The 21,934-nt window shown below is 39.3% G+C and overlaps 1 protein-coding gene across 3 annotated transcripts in view; it reads left to right on the top strand.

Moving 5' to 3' along the window:
* Window positions 1–21,763, top strand: part of LOC149114830 (uncharacterized) — a 28,152-nt gene extending 6,389 nt beyond the window's left edge. The window contains exons 3-11 of one of the 3 annotated variants that reach the window (XR_016205921.1): window positions 4,963–5,622; window positions 6,485–6,655; window positions 7,539–10,615; window positions 11,294–14,146; window positions 14,826–14,953; window positions 15,725–15,845; window positions 16,227–16,309; window positions 17,075–17,794; window positions 18,518–21,763. Coding sequence is in view for 1 of the 3 variants with exons in the window: in XM_089284458.1 (XP_089140584.1) it covers window positions 5,001–5,622; window positions 6,485–6,655; window positions 7,539–10,615; window positions 11,294–14,146; window positions 14,826–14,953; window positions 15,725–15,845; window positions 16,227–16,309; window positions 17,075–17,135 (7,116 nt within the window). In the remaining 2 variants the exon portion in view is untranslated. Of the gene's footprint in view, window positions 1–4,959; window positions 5,623–6,484; window positions 6,656–7,538; window positions 10,616–11,293; window positions 14,147–14,825; window positions 14,954–15,724; window positions 15,846–16,226; window positions 16,310–17,074 lie in introns of all 3 variants that reach the window. The other 2 variants (XR_016205920.1, XM_089284458.1) reach the window with 2 other exon arrangements.
* Window positions 21,764–21,934: the final 171 nt, after the last annotated feature.

Below are 21,934 nucleotides of genomic sequence, written 5' to 3'. Positions count from 1 at the left end.
AGACGACAAATTTAAAACTATCACACATGAAAGAAACTTAATTTAAGAAACTTTTAGTGAACAACTTTTTACAAAGTAATTCAGACCGTGAACATTTTACCGTCTCTACAACGTTTTGAAAATGTCTTGTGACATATTCGAATACATTTTATGTGCATGCTGTATTATATTTTAACTTCTTCAATATTTTAACATTTTTTAACTAAATATTTTTTTTCTTTTATATATACATACATACATACATACATACATACATACATACATACATACATACATACATACATACATACATACATACATACATACATACATATATATATATATATATATATATATATATATATATATATATATATATATATATATATATATAGCCCACAATGTAAACTACTGGGTTACCAGTAATTGTGTCAGCTATTAAAGTGTTTTTATTTTTATCTATTTAAGTTATCCGCACGAGATCTTTTATTTTAAAAAGGCCATTTCGAATCCTGGACAAGACTTTCTAGTTCGTTGTCTTTTCCTTTACTGCGCTGATTAGTCACAGAGTGCAGTCAAACCAAGTGAAGCGTACCCCTCAAGATTGCATTAATGAATTGATTATTTGTATCATCAACCCGCTGGAATGAATAGGGCACGTTCGATATATCAATGTTCTAACTTGGCTCCGAGGCTTTTAGGACAAACTTCTATGTTTGGTGGTGTTTTCTTTGTATCCAAGTCTCATTTGGGAATTGAAAGGCAAAGGAAACTTAAAAAATTGCAATTTTGATCCGAAAGCCTCGGATCGATGTTAGAATATTTGCAAGAATCTGTACTGCTTTATTCAATTAAACCCGCAAGCCTTCCTTTGAGTGAACCGTGAACTTTCCACGCTTTCGTCCATATTTTAATTAATTCAAAATCAGCTTCTTCATTCAATGTATAACATTTTGTTATGACGCTTATATTACCCAAGGCTTTTTGGTTTATAGAATCATGCAAAGAATTCAGTAATCTGTTGCGGCTCCAACCAAAAGCTTAATAATAATATCTTCACGCAGGACGATACTGTGTTCGGTTCTGTGTTCTCGTGTTTGGTCTTTCTCTGACCTAAATTTAGCACAGACCACGAGTAATCCCTCTTTCGCGTAGTCCGTCGTGCGTGACGCGAAAGAAAACCGCGAGAAAAAAATGGCCGCGCGAGCTCCTGCGTAGGAAGCACGCGAAAGGATTTCGCCCTCAGGAATTCAGGCGGCCACCTTTTCCTCGCGGTTTATTTACGGTCTCGCTCGGACGGACTGAGCGAAAGACAGACTACTCGTAGACTCAATTTAGCATGTAAACTTCGTTAATTCGTGCTAATTTACAGTTGTATATTTTAAAAACCAACAAATACAGACCAACACTGGCTAGTTTATCTCCGATATGCTCCAGCTGCCACTCCGAAGCTGTTTTCGATATTTACGGACATCAGCAGTGTTGACACGTAGACAATGAGAAGCCTTGTGATGTGTTTATTTTGTGGAAAATTGTTGTGGTATAAAAGTATTATGTCAAGTGTAGACTTTCAAATCATAGGCCAAATAATATGTTGCGGTGACGGTGTTTCGTCGACTTTCGTGTGTTTGTTTTCACACAATTTTTTTTTTTTTTTTTGCGGTGTTGCGGTGTTCAGAGTACCCCCATGTCCTCCTCGTTTTGTTCGAAAACGTTAGTCTCCGCTTGCAATTGCTAGCTTCCCTCTATTGACTCTTCAAACCCTGATTGGCTGACGTCAAAATATTCGAAAGTGAATATAATTTAGGCCACTTCGTGTACATGTATTTACATGAAAATAAGGAAGTGAAATCAAGGAACTTTTGAGCCTGTTAGCAAGTCATGATTGTTTGACGTTGAAATATAAATAGTGTGCTGGACAAAACTGCTCTGGATCGACATTTTTCGACAAAAAATTAAAGCAAGGAAAGTTATGCTAATCATTTTGTGACCGTCTTAAACCTTATTAAATTCCACACATGGAAAATTATTTTCATATGGATCACGCAAGGAAGACTTGAGTTACAACGTATCTAAATTTGCTAACTGAATCACAAAAGTACGAAAAATCGCGCGATTTCTAAGAGAAATAGTTGTGTTTTTCATCGACATCCTGGTAGACCAGGGTTGTTGTGTGAAGAAGATCATTGCGTGTTTGTGGATTTTTTGTCATGTACTCGATGAGATGCATGGGGAGCAATAATCCATCCAAACGGCACAATAGTACTGTGATACATCAGCGGTTTGGCGAATCAAAGATTCAGGTTGTGGTGCTACCACCGAAGGGCCACAAGGCAAACAAGGCAAACCAAACAAAGTCTAATGGCAAGAAAATGCCAAAAATGGCAAGCTCCTGGTAGATGAGCCCAGAAACAGGCCCAGCATGTTTCCAAAAAGCACAAATAGGATTGTCTGAGGTTCTTGGCGAACAATGCTTTGACACAACAGCATTTTGTGCAATTGTGGTTTGTACGAAGCACGAACTAAAGGCCGCCGGCCATCTTCAAAACAGGTGGAAGACCGATTTAGGGGCAAGAAGAATTTAAAGAAGATCAATGTCTGAAGACAGCATCGCATTTCAGTGGGCAAATAAGTAATCACACTAATCACACTAATCACACTAAGCTATTCAAATGCGCGCAGGCAACTAATTCGCAACCTCGAACATCGTGGACTAAGCTGCATTTCCTCAGGACTGCAAAACAAGACTGACATTCGTATTCCATCAGTTGACAGTTATTTGAAACGAAAAGTCTGTCTGTATGTTTTTCATTGTCTAATTGGAAATGTATGCACGCCTTTTAAGAACTATTTTACAAGGGTAAGTCACAATGTCAACACAAGAAATAGATTTTCCTCGATCGAACTGCCGAAAATGAACTTGGAGTTTGGCCGTCGGAGTTTTTCGTTTTTAGGGGCTTCAATTTTTAACAGTTTACCGGCGGACATAAGAACTCTGAACTCAAGGCTTTTATTTAGGCAAAAGGCCAACGAACATTTTTATTTGTAATTTTTAATCGTGAGTTTTTATATGTTTCCCAACGTACTAGTTTTGCCTTTTTAACTTTTTACCTTTTTTAAATTTTTAAATTTTTAAATCTTACAGGACCCCTTTGATAACAGTACTTTATAGTACTGATGGGTTAATCCTGTCTAAAGATTCATTTATTATTATTATTATTATTATTATTAAGTGGTAAAGTCTTTCTCATGCTTTCTTGTCAAATTATTGACAAAAAAATCCATAAACACGTAACGATGTTCTTCGCAAAACAGAAATCACGTGATTTTGCATACTTTTGTCATTCAGTTAGCAACAGTTGGCTACGCTGTAACGCAAGTCTCTCTTGCGTGATCTATATAGAAATAATTTTCCATGTGTAGAATTAAATAAAGTTTAAGACAATCGCAGAATTATTTGCGTCACTTAGCCTGTTTTAAGTTTTTGTTGTAAAGCGTCGATCCAGAACAGTTTTGTCCAGCGTACTAAAATATGAACAGGATAACCAAACCAAGAGTTCAAGTGAACATGTGAAGATCATATAGTTGAACCGCGAAGAAAGATATGAAGACATGATATGATTGATCATTGCAGTACACAACTTAACCCTCGGACGTGAAGGGGGAGGGTGGGTGATACCCCCCATAAGGTTTTTTCAAAGTTTTGAAAAGACGATCTGTTCTAAGAGGCTGACACTTTCAGCAGCTATTCACTCATCTTCTGCGGAAATTTTCATCAATCAATTTTTGACTCAAATTTCAGGTAGGTCTGACCAAAAATCAATTTTTTATAGACAATTTTGCCTTTTATTCAAGTTTTCTTCATCAAATTGCAGAATTTCACGAATTTGTAAATTTCACAAGCATTCTGACCGGATTTTGTACTTATTTACATTATTTCCTGACTCTTAAGAAAATCCAAGATGGCGGTCAAATGACGTCATTAAACATCAACAAAAATGGTATAATTTTGTAGAGCAAGCTCAGGGCTATCTACTTAAAGCAAATTTATTTCGCTGTGCCTTAACATAACGAAAACCCATGGCAGGGACTCTATCCACCCCGCTTTCCCCCCCCCCCCCCCCCCCCCAATTTTTAGGGCTCGGACACTGTTTGGCTCCAAAAAGTCGATTTCGGGTCCAAAAAGAACATTTTTCCGCGAACGATGTAAAAAGATTAAGTTCACCACGATTAAAAACATATTTGAAACCATAAATTGGGCGTCTAAAAAGAATATAACAGTTTCGTCTCAGCGGCACTTTAAAGTGCATTTAACCCCCAAGTTTTTTTTTTTGCTGAAACGAATCCACTTGTTATTCGAAGCATTTGGGCGAAAAAAAATTTGAATTTGGTTGGATCCTCGATTTTCTATGCCCTTTCAAAGTCGCGATTGAATTGTTACGCGACCGCGTTTAGGAAGTCTGGGGCGGTGGTTGCTGATGACGTCTACCCAGGAACCAAACACAATAGCGTCTCAGTCAGCTCTCTGAAGCTGCTTACGAAGATGGAAAACAAACCGAATCGTTCCACTATATTTTGGGACTGAAACGTCCAAGTTGGGACTGAAACGTCCGATTGATATCGATTGTTATCGATTAATATCGATTATCGGTTTATCGATTGACTACGCCTGGTTTACGTCTTTATTGTACCATTGACCGATCATCGCCCGTAAATCGTACAGTATATCTTTCTTAAATCTGGGATATTGCTGCAACAGCCGATAACACTTCTGGAAGGCGTTTCTGCGCACTTTTCGAAAGTGTATTTCACTATACCGGTTTACCGGGAGAAAGAAGTGGATACTATTGTCTCCGTTCGAAGCAAAAGTGCTAGTGTAATTTTGCGGTTAGCCTGCGCGTAGACATTTCCTATTTCCTTTGCTTTACGGTGTTAGTTTTGTTTCTTATTATGGTACCTTTGTTTTCGTTTTAATCCCAGTAGGTACTATTGGTGTAGCTTTACTTGCTTTGGTAAATGCCATGGATGCTGCCTCAATAAATGTCCACGCCCATAGCAAAAAAACCATGAATTATACCCGACTTTGTCAGCTTCTAGTGGTCGGGGGAAGCCAGGTTCTTCGAGAGACGTTTGATAGAATACACCCCCCGGAAAGGCTTCACTATACGTTATCAAGCCATCCGGTGCGAGCCTTCTTGGAATCGCTTCACACAGGCGATCATGGAATTCTTGACAGAGAGCAATGGAGAAAGCTCTACCCTTCCATGCCCTGCACTGTGTCATCACAAAACTTTGACATCACTCTGTTGATGGTGCTGTTGAGAAAAGTTTCAGGCTTGACACCACCTGCCACTGGCTGGAATAGTCCTCCTCCTGAAACGGACATGAGTACTGAAGCTGACATCATCCGAGTGAAGGTTTGGGGAAACGAAGTATACGGTCATGGCAGCGAAGCCTTTGTTGACGACCTGATGTTTGATAGGTACTGGCGGGATATTCAACAAACACTGATACGGCTTGGAGGAGGGCGTGACGGACCTCACATAGACAAGGTTGATTGCGTGGACCATGGTATCGGGCCACATTATCAGGAAATTCTGCAGCAGTGGATAGAGGTCGAAGGCAAAATTGATCAAATTAAAGGTAGAATATTGCATAAACAGTGCCTACATAGATGTACGTGCTTAGGATATACCGGATACCTTTAGCGGTGTCTCACGTTCATGTGACGTAGCGCGTGCGGCGTAAACTGTAGGTACCTAAACCACTTATAGAGCTGGCAATCAAGCTGTACCAACAATTTTGAAATAAAATTAATTGTCGAATTTTGAACGACCTCTAAATGGGAGCGTCCGAGTCACCTTTTGAAGCGAATTTTGTCATTCGGTAATTTAAAACGAACAAACTAAACAAACAAAACAAGCAAACAAAAAATTAAATAAATAAATAAATAAATAACAACCGGGAAACAATATAGTCGAACAAAACAAAACAAGACAACGGGAAAATAAATGCAACGATTCGAACCTGTAAGATACAAACAAAACATTTCAAAACGTTTAAATGGTTGTCAAAACTGCAAGTTAAGGTCAGGTAAGGTAAGGTCTGCATACAAGCCAAGTGGCCCATCAGGCCGGAGTTTATCCCGGTTTCTGTAGCATGAAGCGACTAGGAAAATTTCCACTCCCCCCTGGATGGGATGCTAGTCCATCGCAGCGTTACACCCAGCGTTAAATTCTCCGGTATCCATTTGTACACCTGGGTGGAGAGAGGCACTGAGAGAGTTAAGTGTCTTCCGCCAGAACACAACACAATGTCCCCAACCAGAGCTCGAACCCGAAGCGCTCGATCCGGTGACGAGCGCACTAACCATGAGGACACCGTTTTGTAACGACTGTTATTTACAGGAGGTTTGCTTGTGTGAACGGCGTAACTGCTTTGCTGATACTTTCACTGATGGTTTGTCTTCTTTTAATTAAAGGGACTGTAATGTATACTTTTGCAGGTAACGTGGGTTGTTTGTATGCAGAAGCAGAGGATATTTTTCCCCTTCAGCCTTTTGAGGACTTCAAACCGACTTCAGAACATGGAACAACAAGAGTAGCTCTGAGGCCATTGACTAAACATTTACAATCGCTGAGGGAGCCCAAAGCTTGTGTCTCTTCAAGAACTGCTGGTAAGACAGAACAACATTTATTTGCAAGGTTAAATATAACATACAAATTAAAAAATGCACCCAAAAAATACACCCAATAATAACAATAGACCTATAAGTTGGGTACACAGAGTCAAGTCAGAAGTTAAGGCTGTACTAAATTGTCTAAATGTTAACATCGTAATCAAGTAAGTCTAGAATATTGAAGCGTACTATCTTTACTTATACATTTATGATATGGTGTGATGTCTCATGTTTCTTTTCATTTTTCTCCAATACCTCTCTTCATAATTCAAAGGCCAATAAAAGGCCGAAAAAAGTTACTCCAAGATGAACGTCCAGGGCTTTTCTTAAACAGACATTTTATGTAATCAGGAGCCATGTAATAATTCAAATAACTGACATCAGAGCACTTTTAATTGTTGCATCTATCTTTTCACTCACTGTTGTTGGCTAGTCCTTTAATTCTCTTCGAGGGCCAATAAGAAGCGATTTTCGTGAACGCAACAAACCATGCATGTTTTGCTATCGTTCAGCTCAGCCATAAATCTTAACTGCGAGCAGTCTCTTTCCAGTTTTCTAGCGTGCGACGCGAACACACGAATGCGAAGCAGAAGAAGAACATAGAGGCGGCGAGGGGTGGTTGTGTGGAAACAATGGAATCCCCTCATTCCCTTTTCGTTTCGTCTCCTAATTTTCTTTATTTTTACTTTTCCTATCGCGCGGAGGATTTCATGCTCGTAATCTATTAGGAACCAGGCAATGGATATTTTCCGAGAAAGTAGTGTAGTGTAAATTATCAAATGCTTTACCTTGGAAAATTATAAAATCTGACCGAAATGTCATAATCAGCAGAGAGGTAGTCTAATCTATACATGTATACTTTTCCATTGTATTTTAACAGCATGTAGAACGAGAGAAATTCCGTTAAATAAAGAGATCAATTTACGCGAGGTTTCTGCTGAAAACGGCATAAATCGAATAACGTCAAAAATATATCACACCGATGAGACGCGAAGAGTGAACGAAACTGTGGCACAGCTTGACAAGGCTTTTAACCTCCAGCAAAGCGACCATATAGCGGGTGCTCGGAAGCAACTTAAGGATGTCTTTGAAACCGTTAGGAAACTTCCTCCGCGTTTTTTCAGTATTCCAACTAAAGATGGTCTGAGAGTATTACGTCGTGGGAAAGAGCTTTTTGTTGAGGACAGCGTGTGTTGTTCTGTGAAGCATGGAACTTTACTGTTGGACACAAGCAATTCCGGAGCGCAGTTTTACAGTAGTTTGCTTAGCGTTATTGGTGTCTTTGCTGAAGTAATCTCTGAGTTCAAAATGGCTAAAGAAACATTTTCATTGCTCATCGATTTCCATCAACAGTCAGCTTACACTAGCCGTAAGCGCGACCTCGGGGCTGCTTACAACAACACAGGGTGCATTTTACTAATGCTGGGGGAGTTGGAACAGGCAGAGTACAATTTTAAGACGTCTTTGAATTACTTGGAATCGGCCAAACAACGTTATCAGCTACACATTCCGTTATTGGAGACAATGTGCATTGCAGTAAATAGCAACATTGGTCGTTTGCATCAGCTTTCTAGGAATTATTCCAAGGCTCTTGAGAAGCAAGTACAGTTGGTGGAAACCTGTAAAACTAAAGAAGTAAAAGAGTTACCTCTTCAGGTTGTGTTTACATTGCTGAATAACCTGGCAGTGCTGTATACCACTCTTGGGAAATTCAGCAAAGCAGAGCAGGAGTTGAATTGGATGTTATCGTACTGCTACAAAATGCAAAGAGAGGACTGCGATTTCCTTCTCAACTTGGTAGCGCTGCATCTTTCTGAAGTATTCTTGTCTCATGGAAAACCAAAGGAAGCAGAGAAAGCGTTTAGGCTTGATGATGACATAGACTTTGCAGAAATGTTTGGAGGACTACATATCAATGTACGTATTGAAACAGTTGAGAAGTTGGTAGACGTGTTGGTCCTAAAGGGCAAAATCAGATTTGCCCGTGAAATTCTCGACAGAGGTGTAGACACTCTCAAGAACATTTTTGGACCGGACCATCTTAATGTTGCCTTGCTGTTGTATAAGCAAGGAAAAATTCTAACCCTCGCTGGTGAGGTCTCGAACGCGGCGGAGAAATTCAAATGCTCTATTGGAATCTTGGAAGAGATATTCGGGATAAAGCATCCGCTTCTTCTCAAGTGCTACAGGTCTGTGGGTGAACTGGCTTTGAGATCGAAACAACCAGATGAATCGTATTTTTACTTTCAGAGAGCCATGGAAAACATAGAAGCCATATACCAAGTGTCATTTGTCAATCAGTTGTCCAAGACGTATTTAGAAATGACGAGCTCCAACACCTTTTATCAAAGCAAGATGCTAGAGGATACCTGGAAGATTGAAGGTCTAGTTGCTGAGCATGGTGTGGTATTGGCAGTGTTGCTATCACGACCAGTTGTCCAGAACGACAACCCTCCTTTAAGAAGATCTAAAACCAAACTAAAGCAGCCTTTTTCTACAAACAACAGGGACGTACAATGCCCAGACTCCAAGGAGATAGTTTCATTCAAATATGCAAGTGATTTCTTGCAGACTGGTCAGATATTCCTTCGTCAAAGAATGAAAAAAGAAGCTGCTGCCTTTTTCCAGCAAGCAAGGAAGTATTCCATGGCATTAGACGCCACCCGAGGTCCTGCCTACGCATGTGTTACACGTCTGTACGACGTTCTCACCGAAAAACGACTCGGAAACCGAGAAACATTGGAAAATAAACATGAGATGTTTAATTGTCTGAAAGAGCTTAATGAAGTCAGCGCAAAGATCAGCAGTGAGAGTAGCTCCAAAAGATCAACTGAAGCAACAACAACAACAGTGGCAACAGCAACAGCAACAACAACGGCGACATTTGATGACCAGCTTGACATAAAACTTGTGCTAATTTTCCTCATTCTCTTGTCTTTTGAGATGAAAATGATCGATACGACGTTCGCGGCGTATGACCTGTATTCTAGAATTTCTCAGAACGAAGATGGATTTTTACATGTCCTCAATGGCGAAGTTCAAGTTTATGCATCGAAAATATCAATCACCTGCAACGGGAAAACTGCCCTGCAAGACGTCCTTGTCTCTTCCACGGTTGGTTTGAAAGAAATTGACTCGCAACGGCCCCACCCTGACGACGAGTTATACAGACGTTTAGCCTTTAAGAAGAATGTGCCAACTGACAGCTTTCTGGTGGCTTACACTTCACCTGTCTTTCTGGATATCGAGGATCTGCGGGCACTAGACAGAAAGGTATCACTTTCAGTCCAAGAGTGCTTTCAACAGAAGTGTTTTGAAACTGGAGTTGAAGACAGTGCGACTCAAGTTGTTGTAGATCTGACCACGGCGACGTCTACTTGTGACCACCATAACGTCTTGTTAACTGTTAGTCGTATTGAGCTTTTGTCTCTCTGTTTGTTGCAAGAGGCCACCTGTGAAATACCTCAAGGGGGAAATATTTCAGACATCTCCACGGCGATGTCCCAGGAGACCGTTCGCTTGACCTTCGAAGATGAGCAAACGAGCTATTTCATGTTTAGCAAGAATGCTCTTTACCTTCTTCAGCAGTGCAGTTCTGGTAAAATTTCAACCCTGTCGGTACAGCATCACTGCCTTTCCTTGACGATCACCCACCCAGTGAAAGCGCGCGTTACGCTGTGGCGCAAGGACAGATCCATCAGTCAAAAAGTACGGTTCGTTCAAACAACAACAAGGCATGACATGGCAGGCTGGACAGTGCCTCGGCAAAGGTGCTCTGCAGAGTTTGCTGTAGCAGAAAGGCTCTTTCTTCCAGCCATTGATCATTTGGCAAGCGCTTATCAAGTGCCATGCAAAACTGACAAGTCCCAGGAGGTCTCAGACGTGCACTGTGAGCAAAGTGGGTTTCTCTTGGATGGGCGGCAACCAAAGGAGATAAAAGTTGTCAGTCTAAGGATGGTAAGAACTTACGCAAAAGGTGTTCTTCGAACGTCTCATACTGCTGAGTTTCAAATATGCTAAATGTAGTGCAGATTTTTTCTAGAGATTCTTCATTTAAACCCAGAATGCAGATGATCTTATTGACAAGTGTTTTGGAAACATTCGCAATCGACGTACTTTGTCGCGAGAAAGCACTCCAGTGCCGTAATGAAAGTCACCTATCCACGAAGTGAAACCATCTCACCTCTGATTTAGTTCATTTGCAAACAGTACACGAGAATGTCTTGACTCGTATAAGTAAGACTGTAGGCAAAGATCAAACTCGATTGTTATCTGCTTTTTGAGGCCTAACAGCTTACACTAGTTGATAGCACCAACCTGGCAAAGCTGAATCAAATCCCTGTGAAGCCTGGAACTTCAGTGAACTCCGCTTGTTTCCCCATTAGTTCTCTTAAGTGTTCAAACACCTAGTTTCTTTAACAAGGACACATGCTCATGTACATTATGTATTCTTTACAGTTGTTTATATGCATGTGCATAGTCTTGTCCTAACTACTTGAAGAAGCCATAAAATGTTTGCATCAACCATATTATTTTGAACTGAAGAATGTACCTTAACTTCCTTCTAATTTACTCTCTTCGGCCCTTGAGAACTACATATCTTCCCCTATTTACGATTTCATTTCTAATTGCTAGGAAAAGAGTGAAACTCTTAGAAACAGTTTAAATGCTACCATTCTGGAAAACCTAACGATCGTCAGCGAGTTATCAAGTCAGCTCCATGAAGATCTCATACAAGAAGGTGACAATGACTTTGCGGCGGAAGCACACAGAGTAGATGAAAGTCGTTTACCTACTTCTTCTCAAAGTCAATTCGAGCAGGAAGTCACTTCTAGTGACCATGATCTCCAGCCATCGAGCTTAAATCCTGAAGCAAACATACAGAGCCACCATTCATCGTTGGAGGCTCCAAATTTGGCTGGTGGAGAAGAGATGCCAGAGACTCGCGAGACATATCCCATGCCCAGGGAAGAAGAAGATGACAACCTGCTGGGAAGAAGTCTTTTTGAAAAGGATAGAGACTCAAGACGTTCCTTAATAATTGAGTTACAACACGAAGTTACCAGGAAATCGAATTTAATGAACGAACAGGACGGTCCTTCAGATATAGTGACACAGCAAGTTGGCAACCTTGTGATTGATACCGAAAATGCAGGGACATGTCATACGGCCACCTCACGTAACCGTCTAACACGCACGGACATCACTAACAATAGTATCGAGAATGCGACGTTTAATCCTAAAGCTGAACTGCGAGACCCAAATTTGATGGAACCGCAGTCAAAACCAGACCCAAACGACGGTGAAGACGCACTGGAGAACCATCTTCTTGAAAAAGACAGAAAATCAAAAGGGGTGTCCATTACCAAGTCAAGAGGCCCAAAGATGGAAGAAATATTGCCTACATGGAATAATGAAACTGATACAAATGAGGATTTCGCAGAAGACCAAGGTTTGAATGAAAATCAACAATTTGAAAGTTCTCCAGAAAACGTTCCTGGACAAAGCACAAAAGACGAAGTAAAGCGACGCCTTATTGACGCTGATATGGATGATTCAGTAACTCAGGATGGAACAGAGAATGCCACATTGGATAATCAAAACCAGTCAAACTCACGTTCCTCTACTCATGGTCAAACAAAGCATCTACAAGATGTCACTCAAAGACAGAAAACGTACATAATCTTTGAGGAGGAAAAGGACGACACAATTTCACCAATGGAAATGGGAGAAGAATACATTTTTCAGCGAAGAGACGAACGAGAAAGACGCGATGGACAAAATGAGCCCCTGGTAAACAAAAAATTTTCTCAAGCCTTCACACTCGCCAGTGTGACAAAAAGAGAAACATCAAGATCATCATTTAATGTTTACGACGACACTGTTCCCGACGGACCCATGGGAACCTTCAACGGAATCCATAACAGTTCGATTGATCTAGTGGCTTCAAGAAACAGAGATGTTGTCGACGGGCCTCTGAAGAGAGTCGGAAATAATCTCCAAATTCAATCAGGCTTGGTATCCGAAAACGCAGACGGAATGTTGACTTCTCGGAGACAAATTGTGGACGAGACTAACTGTGAAGAATTACATCGCGGTACACGAAGAAATGAAAAATTACAAGCATCCCAGCAAAGCGGAAAAAACACAAGTTTCCGGAATTCGCAGCTCGCATTTCTGGGAGGTGATGTTCTTGTTGACGGTGATGCGACAGGCTCGCTCCGCGAAGAAGACAAAATGGTAAATGGTCCTGCTCTGACAGGCGAGGCGTTCACGACATGTCAAGATGGTACCGAGAGGATCCGTGAAAATGACATGAGACCATTTTCGTCGAATGCTGCTAGAGATGAGGTCGATGGTCGAGTCTATTCTCCTAAGAGCGATGCTAACGTCAATGATCCTCCAGGATTCGGAGGAGCTAGACCAAAAGAAATATCACGAAACTCAACCAGAAGAAATTGTTCGAGCAAGACAAAGATGTCTGAACCAATATCAGCTTATCAGCACAACGAAACGGGAGAAATTGGTTTAAAGCCTGGCTTTTTGGCACGCCATACCGTGAAGAGTAATGGAGCAATATTGGATTTACCTCCGCAAGACGGTTGGGATAAACCCTACTTCTCCGCCAGAGCTTGTGAAAATATTACCTATAGCGACCACCTGCGATTACCGGGAGAGGGAATCAACCCGCCTGGCTATACATCGAGTTCTAGTAGTCAAGGCTTAAATGCACCGGCAACGTTTGCAACTAGAACCTCTACACGAGGTAATGCTCAATCACTTGCCATCCACCAGAAACCTTCACTTAATCAAAAGGAAAGTTGGCATTTTCCACCTCTTGAAAGTCCCAGTTGTGATCAAGGTTTATGTGCACATCTAAGTCAGCAAAATGCTTCTCTTGAAGCACTTTTTGGTAGTCTTGGATCAGGAACTGCTTACGATGAGATGGATTCCATGTCGAATGAATACCACAACAGCATGGGGAACGTTGACAATAGAATGGTCAAGTCACCTGCAGTGAGTGATGGTCATCATTCTTCATCCGTAGATTCTACGTCCTCCCTCCTCGGCAGTCTTCAACAGATAATGTCCAAAACCGTCAACCTTATTGCTTCAAGTAATGCTGTGGCAAAGCAATCTCAAAAAGAGCCAAAAGAAGCCGTTAAACTTAGTGTACAGGAAGAAGCAAGAGGACGCAGAGAACAGGAACGAGCCGTAAGAACAGGAGCCGAAGATTCAAGCAATCAAGAGGAATCTACACAGGACAATGAAGAAACCGACAGGCAGCACATACCCACACCAGTACAGGAAACTCCGCGTCCTGTCTGCAGCCACTACCAGCGCCGTTGCTTGGTCCGTTTTCCCTGCTGTGAGAAGTTCTACCCTTGCCATCGTTGCCACAACGAGTCGAAAGACTGCAGCAATGATCAAGCGAGAGCCACTAATGCTACTCACATACGATGCACTATCTGCTACCATGAACAAGTGGTAAGATGTAAATTTCTTCTGTATTCTTTATACTCTTTGAAGGCTCCGTCAGATTAGGTTTCTTTTAGAGGAGTAAGGCGGATATTAACGTAGGTCTACATCAGCTTACCGGCTGCCCCTACCTGCTTAGCCTTGTTATTAAATAAAGATTGATTGCTTGCTTACTTGATCGATCAAACCATTGATTGCCTAGACCTTAAAATGATTGACTGATTGATTGATTGATTGATTGATTGATTGATTGATTGATTGATTGATCGATCGATCGATCGATTGACTGAAGTATTTATTCCCATTGAACATTATGTTCTGCTTTTTTGGCAATTAAAAAGGAAAAATGTAATATCCCAGTCCTTTGAACCAAGGGTTCGGAAGCCAAATGCACAGGACACGCTTCAAGAAATTACATTATTTATTTTCTCATTTTACACCTCGACAGATGGTAATTGACAGTGGATAAGTCTTTCAAATCAGAGTTTAACGTTTCCTATGGTACAGTGAGCTTTGTAGGTTTCTTTAAGCTCACAGGAAACAAAGTCAAAGCTAAGTTAGAAACAGGTCACATCGGTGATCTGCTCCCTCGCCTATTTGTCGCAGAAAATGAAAATTAAGCATCACGCAATGACTGAATTGAAAAATTTTACTTAAATATTAGTTGTCTTATTGTTATAACTTTCAGATAGACGAACAAAGCCAAAACTGTGGTGGTTGTAAATCAAAAATGTCTGAGTATTTCTGTGCCACCTGTAAGCATTTTACGTCAGTTGACAAAAATCCGTTTCACTGTGATAAATGCGGGATCTGCAGGTAAGTTGGAGATATGCATGTCCAATGAGTAAACTTTGAAAACTTTGAGTAAAGTTTGAAAAATATATACATATGACGAAATTAGGAAACTGAAAAAAGGCACCTTACCCGAATGTGGTCTATTTGGCATTTGTCGCAATTCTCATTTTGACCCTATTCAAATCGGAGCGTAGAGGTTAAAAGTGACCGCACTGACCTTGACCGGTTATAATTTTTTCTCAATAATTAAGTAACATCTGCAAAATTATCTCGACTGGCAAACATTTGGTTCAACTGAATTTAACACTCATGCAGTTCTTTTTGCTATATTTTTGCTTCATTTTTGCTACATTTTTTGTTACAAGACTTCTAGCATTATCGTATCGGTTTTGATAAGTTTTCAGCCTAGTTCTTAGGCGTGGTCGGTTCAGTGAAGTGTTGGGTCTATCGAGACCGGTCACGAACCGAAGAGCATTAGGAAATCAACGGCGAGCAAATAAACATAAAACGTAACGTTTTGGGCACAAAGTTACGAACTCAACTACGCCTATGATGTAAAACTGGTCAATGTTTTCTAGTTGTCGTGAGTTTCGTGGGCAAGAAATTACAAAACTTGCGATCCATGCCCTTATCTATTCATTTGAAACTCTCGGAGAATTTAATTTGTCGATAATTGCGATCACAGAAGACCGCAAAAAGCCTGATCTAAATATGGTATGATTTTGTTGGAAGAAAGATCCTCGTTGACTCCAAGATGCCACACGAAACTAACTTAATTGTCCGCCATTGCAGAATCCACCGAGACAGATCGTTCCATTGCGATGTTTGTAACGTGTGCCTGGACAAACGTCTTCAGGGAAAACACAAGTGTAGACCGGACTCTGGACACGATGAATGCTGCATTTGTTTGGAGGTTAGCTTTTTCATCCTCATCTGACAGAGGACCGCTTCAGATGTCCTCTGCCTAGTAAATATAAGACTCCAAAGACTTTTGTTGGACAGGAATCGTGATTTCGGGTGATAGTTTCGATTTATCCAACGGAAATCTAGAATAATAGTATACTAAGTGGATGAAGTATTCGAAATTATGCTTAAGCTATATGGACAGTTCATGTTTCAAACACAGATTCCCTTGTATGTTTAATTTCGCATGTTAATGAAGGACAAACAATTTTTCTGTATGGGTGGGGAGGGGGTGTAGGCTCACAAAGGAGAGACGCAGTTTAAAAAGAAAAATACCTTTGTAGCGCGGTATCATTAGGAGCTCAGTTATTTTCTTGTGTACTGTTTTCAGGATGCTTTTAGCGGCTGTCAAATTCTTCCTTGCTCACACAAAGTTCACAGAGACTGCGCAATTGCAATGATACAAAATGGCGTGTAAGTATCAATGGAAGTTCCAATATTTTGTTCAGCTAACTCTTTAGGGCAATCAAATAAAGGCATTGAGATCCTGCAAAGCACGCCAACACGGGGTTGGGGAAATTCCAAGGTGCTACAATCGCGGATATAAAACGACGAGGAGAGGCCAATCTTTTGTTGACCTGTATCAGTAAAATAGTTAAATAATAATAAATAGTGAGGCAACAGACGGCACTCTGATGGTTACAGAAAGGAGAAGAAAAACGGGATTGAAACACAATTTTGAGCTAATTTAAGTAACATTGGCACCAATTTTTGTGAAGCAAATGCTGGTGTAAATTGAAGTATTTTAATCGTTGTTATGACAAAGTCATTATGTGGGGCGTGGTCGTCTGATGGTTAGTGAGATGCACCCTAGATCGAGCGGTCTGGGTTCGAGCCTAAAATTAAAAACCCCCTTTATTTTAGTTCTAAGTGCTTATAACTAAAAAACGAGTACGGCGACCCCCTTGTTTTATTATAGAATTGTAATTACAGTGTCAACATTCAATGCTACAAAAAGTTGAAAAAGTTGTAGGAGCGGATTCATAGCCACCTTAAATTTTCCGAAAGTTGTTTTCCAAATAACGCCTCGCATTATCTGACAAAGAGTGGTAACACTGATTCATCAAAGTAGAAGTACTGAAGAAATGCTGGAGACCTATGTGAAACACCTTAACTTATGGAGAAAAAGGATAATCGAAGTGAAGGCTAAATTTATTTTCCTGTTTTATTTTTCCACAGCCGTTCATGTCCAATTTGCCGCCATCCGCTGTTTAGTCAACCTCAAAATAGTCCTCAGTAAATGGAACAAGTCGATAACATTTTTTTGTGATGATTTAAAGAAGCAAGAAGACAATTAAGATAAACAAAAAGAAGTGGCAATACAAAAGAAGAAAGAAAATTATTCAAAACCCGTGATATTAAATTTTTAGCTTTGCACGATGTTTCAACTCGACCTTGTACAAAAAAATTAAACGAAAAAGAATACAAGTATACATCTTGTATTTACGATGTTAGATAGTTTCGGCAGTATTCAATTAAGTGCAGAGTTTTCGTTTAGTTGATTTGAAATTGAAAACGTTGAGAGAAGCAAACCATTTATGCGTCGTTTGCAAAGAAATTGTTGCTTTAAGGTCTCTGTACTCACATTTAATTAAATGGGAGTACAGAGGGAAAAAAAATGGAACATCGCACTGCCTTGCACAAATAACTTTCATCAGCCTTTTGGATTTTAAATATTAGATGGTCCTAGATGTAGACAAAAGAGTCAAATACTAGTTATAGTTTTAAGTGTTGTATTTCCATCCCCTTAGTTTGCGCTAGTATGGTATTGCCACTTCGTTAACAAACTTTTTTGATTATTATCGATGGTCCGATTAATTGAACGGTAATAACATTGGGCGAAAGACAGCTGCGCTGTGAAGTGCCAGAAAGGGCCCCCTGTGCCTGATACAATTACGAGTAAGTAAAAGTAATTTGCATTGAACATTTTTCTATTATCATTAAGTACGTTGTCGGATACGTCATACAATAAACATGGGCTGTCCTGAAAAGAGAGATTGCGATACATCATCATGATGAATTGTAGAAACATCATAAGAGAACTTCCTGTTTCAGAATGTTATACAGAAAGAGAACTATCCCTCATACTTTAATGGGCATCTGCGTTAAGAAGAACGGTTCGTCTTGCTCAGTTTAGCTATTAAAAAGAAGAAGCAGAAAAATAGGCTTATGGTTACCGTATACCTTTAGAGGTGTCTTGTGTCTAAGGATGTAGCCCGTCCAGTTTAAGCTGCAGGTACCTAAACCCGTACATCAAATTAGTGCTTATAGGTACAAGGGTGATTCGGGCGCTCAAATTCTGATCAAGTTCCTGGTATAGTTTGATAGCAGCTCTAGAAACTTTATTTAGGTATGTGCAGTGTAAACCGGACGCTCCACAACGCTTAGACGCGAGGCAACTCTAAAGCTACACGATAACCTTAAGTACGTAGAGTGCAAACAAGCTGAAATTTATTCTCATAAGTGACAGCTGATATTGAACACCTCGTTACGCATCATTCATTTGGGCCAGTGATATAGGAAAGGACACACAAAAGCAACAAAAACAACAATATTTTTTTTTTGCAATATTATGCACTTACCTATGCTTACGTATTTGTTTTATTTTATTTCTTTTTACAGGACGAGATGGAATCTTTCATTTGTTATGGACAACAATATCAATAAACCAGCCAACATGCGGACACACAAATTAACGAGACGAATCGGTTTTTCCCTCTTTTGCCGTTTAATAAGCTGTGCATTGGGAAGGTATATATATTTCCCAGTATAATCGTCTTTATCTTGTTTGAGAGGAAACGAAAAACAAATTAAGATGAAAGAGTTCTAGGGATCACTCCTGCGACGATAATTATGTTATGAAACCAATATATACATGATACAGGCAGCACGAGCTGATGACGGAGAATAAGTCATAGATATTAGACTATCGTATTATTAACAACTTCAACAAGAAATAATAAAGCAGTCGGTTCAAATTTCGTTTCAAGAAGAAACAAATTATACGAGCGCTGTTTATCTGATTCAAATCTCAAGTTGTTATCGCTGAGTTATGTTATTTTGAACTTTTAAGCCAACAGTTGCTTTTAAATGATTCGCTTGTGGCCGAAGATATCTATTTTATTACTTCGGTGTATCTGCTAGTGCTTCAAAGTAGAATCAGTGTTAGTTAGTCCATATGGACTAGAAAGATGTAATTAGAAGCAAAGCAAACGTGATCGAGATAACTAAAAGATTACTGTCGCAAAATAATTAAAAAACAGGTTGCTAGTCTAGGCTATTAAGTTTTGTATCCTACATATTACTAGCGTCTTAGCCATAGTTAACTGAGCGAGTGCGATTTCACTTCAAGAAGACACAAGTCGTAATTAGTATAGACTCGATTAGTAGACTAGTCTAGGTATTCCCTGTTGGTAGTGAGCTTTCCTTAGGCCTTGTTATATTGACAACAAATTGTAGAAATTGAACACTTTGTAGCGTATTATCGACTAACAAAACGCGGTCCATTGAAATTTCGTTCCAAGAAGGAACAAATTGTACGAGCGCTGTTTATATGACAGAAATTGTTATCGATGTTATTTTGAGCTTTTAAGCCAACAGTTGCTTTTAGATGACTAGCTCAAAGCCGAAGATATCCATTGTATTACTTCGGTGTATCTGCTTCAAAGTAAAATCAGTGCTAGTAAGTCTATATGGAGCAGAAAGATGTAATTAGAAGCAAAGAAAACGTGATCGAGATAACTAAAAGATCACTGTCACAAAATAATTAAATAGCAGGTTGTTAGCTTAGGCTATTAAGTTTTGTATCCTACAAATTAGTTATGTCATAGCAATAGTTAACTAAGCGAGTGCGGTCTCACTTCAAGAAGACACAAGTCGTAATTAGTGCAGACTAGAGTAGTAGACTAGTCTAGGTATCCCCTGTTGGTTGAGGGCTTTCCCTGGGCCTTGTTATATTAACAATAAATTGTAGAAATTGAAGACTTTGTATCATACTATCGACTAACAACTTCAAAACGAAACGCGGTCCATTCAAATTTCGTTTCAAGAAGGAACAAATTGTACGAGCGCTGTTTATGTGATACAAATTGTTATCGATGTTATTTTGAGCTTTTAAGCCAACAGTTACTTTTAGATGACTAGCTTAAAGCCGAAGATATCCATTTTATTGCTTCGGTGTGTGTGCTTCAAAGTAGAATCAGTATAAATTAGTTCATATGAAGCGGAACGATGTAATTAGAAGCAAAGGACTAGTGTCAGAGATAACTAAAAGATCAGTGTCACAAAATAATTAGATACACGTAACAGATTGCTACAGCTTGTTATGGCCTATTAAGTTTTTGTATCTAGCACATTAGCAACGTCATAGCAATAGTCAACTTAGCTATTTATAGTATAACTGGTAGTATGGTTCCACTTCAAAAAGAAACAGGTCAAGTTATAATTAGTATAGAGTAGATCAAGACTAGTCTAAGTATCCCTTGTTGGTAGAGTGCTTCCTTGGGCCTTGTTATATTGAAAGAAAAATTGTAGAAAACGTGGAATTTGGAACGTACTATGGTCTCTCAGCTTAAAAACCAAAAAGCGGTCGACTTAAATTTCGTTTCGAGAAGGAACAAATTGTACGAGCGCTGTTTATCTAATAACAACAATAATAACGAATATTTCAACGGGATGACCCGTCAGTGTATTCAAAATTGTTATCAGAAGGGTCTTGTAAAAGAAACTATAGTGAAAATAAGGTAAAAAAAGGTGAAAATGGGTAAAAAAAGCCGTACAAAATTAGTAAAAATGTTCACTTAGCTTATGCTAAATAGAAAACGATACAAATTATTATCGTTCAGTTACGTTATTTTGAGCCTTTAAGCCAACAGTTAATTGCTTTTAGATGAATTGTTAAATTAAACCCGAAGATATCTATTTTATTACTTCGGTTATTACTATCTGCTTCAAAGTAGTATCAATATTAGTTTGTTCATGTGGATGAGAAAGATTGCGCCACAAACAAAGGAAAGAGATGGACATAACTAAAAGATCACTTTCCCTAAATAATACAATAACATTTTTAGCTTGAGTGTTTTCTTATCTAGCTATTAGCAAGGTAGCGAGGCCCGAATTACCGCAGCGATTTATGATATTACAGGGAGTGAAATTTCACTTCAAGTCGATTCATGTCAAAATAAGTATAGGCCAGTTTAGTAGTGACTAGAATGAGTTTCTGCTGTTGCTATATAGTACCTTCCTGGGCCATATTATAATCATATCGTAAGAAATTGAAGGAGTTAAAACGTTTTAATTCAGTAGTTGTTAGTTGCTTCGGCGACATGTCCACTAAAAGAAGACAAAGAAGAACTTGTCTTGAATTCAAAACCATTCTGTAAGAAAATTCAAATAAAAATTGTGAAAACACTGAAAATTCAAATATACAACCGTCGAACATGACATAGGAATGTCGAAACATGTTTTGTAAAGTGAAAAATGTTTCCTTTTGAAAAGTTATATAAGATAATTTTAAATTTCAACTTCACACTTTTATCATGAAGGTTTTAATTCAGTATAAATAGTTTCGATATCTTTGAGTTATAATATTGTATTATATTTTTAGGTTTTATCTTATATGTTTGTAATTTTAACGAGTTTTAAAGCATGTCACAATCAGCCGCTTCGGGGTCTGCAACGATTTTACTTAACACAGCTATCTATCTATCTCTCATAGTTTTGATTTCGCGAATGTCAAAACAAAAGCACCATGTAAGTTTGTAACGTAGTTGACAGTTGTAAAGACAACGTCTTGTGTTGGTTTCGCAGCTAACTTAACGGCAAAAAAAAAGATAATAAAACAGCAATTAAAAATACTGCTAAGCAGAACTCTGTAGCTTTCTTTGTCCTAGTTTTATATCTGCTTCACTGACAGTTAAAAGTTGTTTTCTTCTTAAGAGTTAGCAAATAGGGAAGCCATTTGCTTACAGACCTTACAACTAACGGGAGCTGGGAGGTGATAACACACATTCTATAGGCAAGAGTATTTTACTGGAAAAA

This window comes from Orbicella faveolata, unplaced genomic scaffold (genome assembly GCF_042242905.1).
Source record: "Orbicella faveolata isolate gen_17 unplaced genomic scaffold, um_ofav_v1 contig_13, whole genome shotgun sequence".
NCBI classification, from domain to species: Eukaryota; Metazoa; Cnidaria; class Anthozoa; order Scleractinia; family Merulinidae; genus Orbicella; species Orbicella faveolata.
The sequence above is the reverse complement of the archived record's forward strand: the minus strand, read 5'-3'. Positions and strand labels throughout refer to the sequence as shown.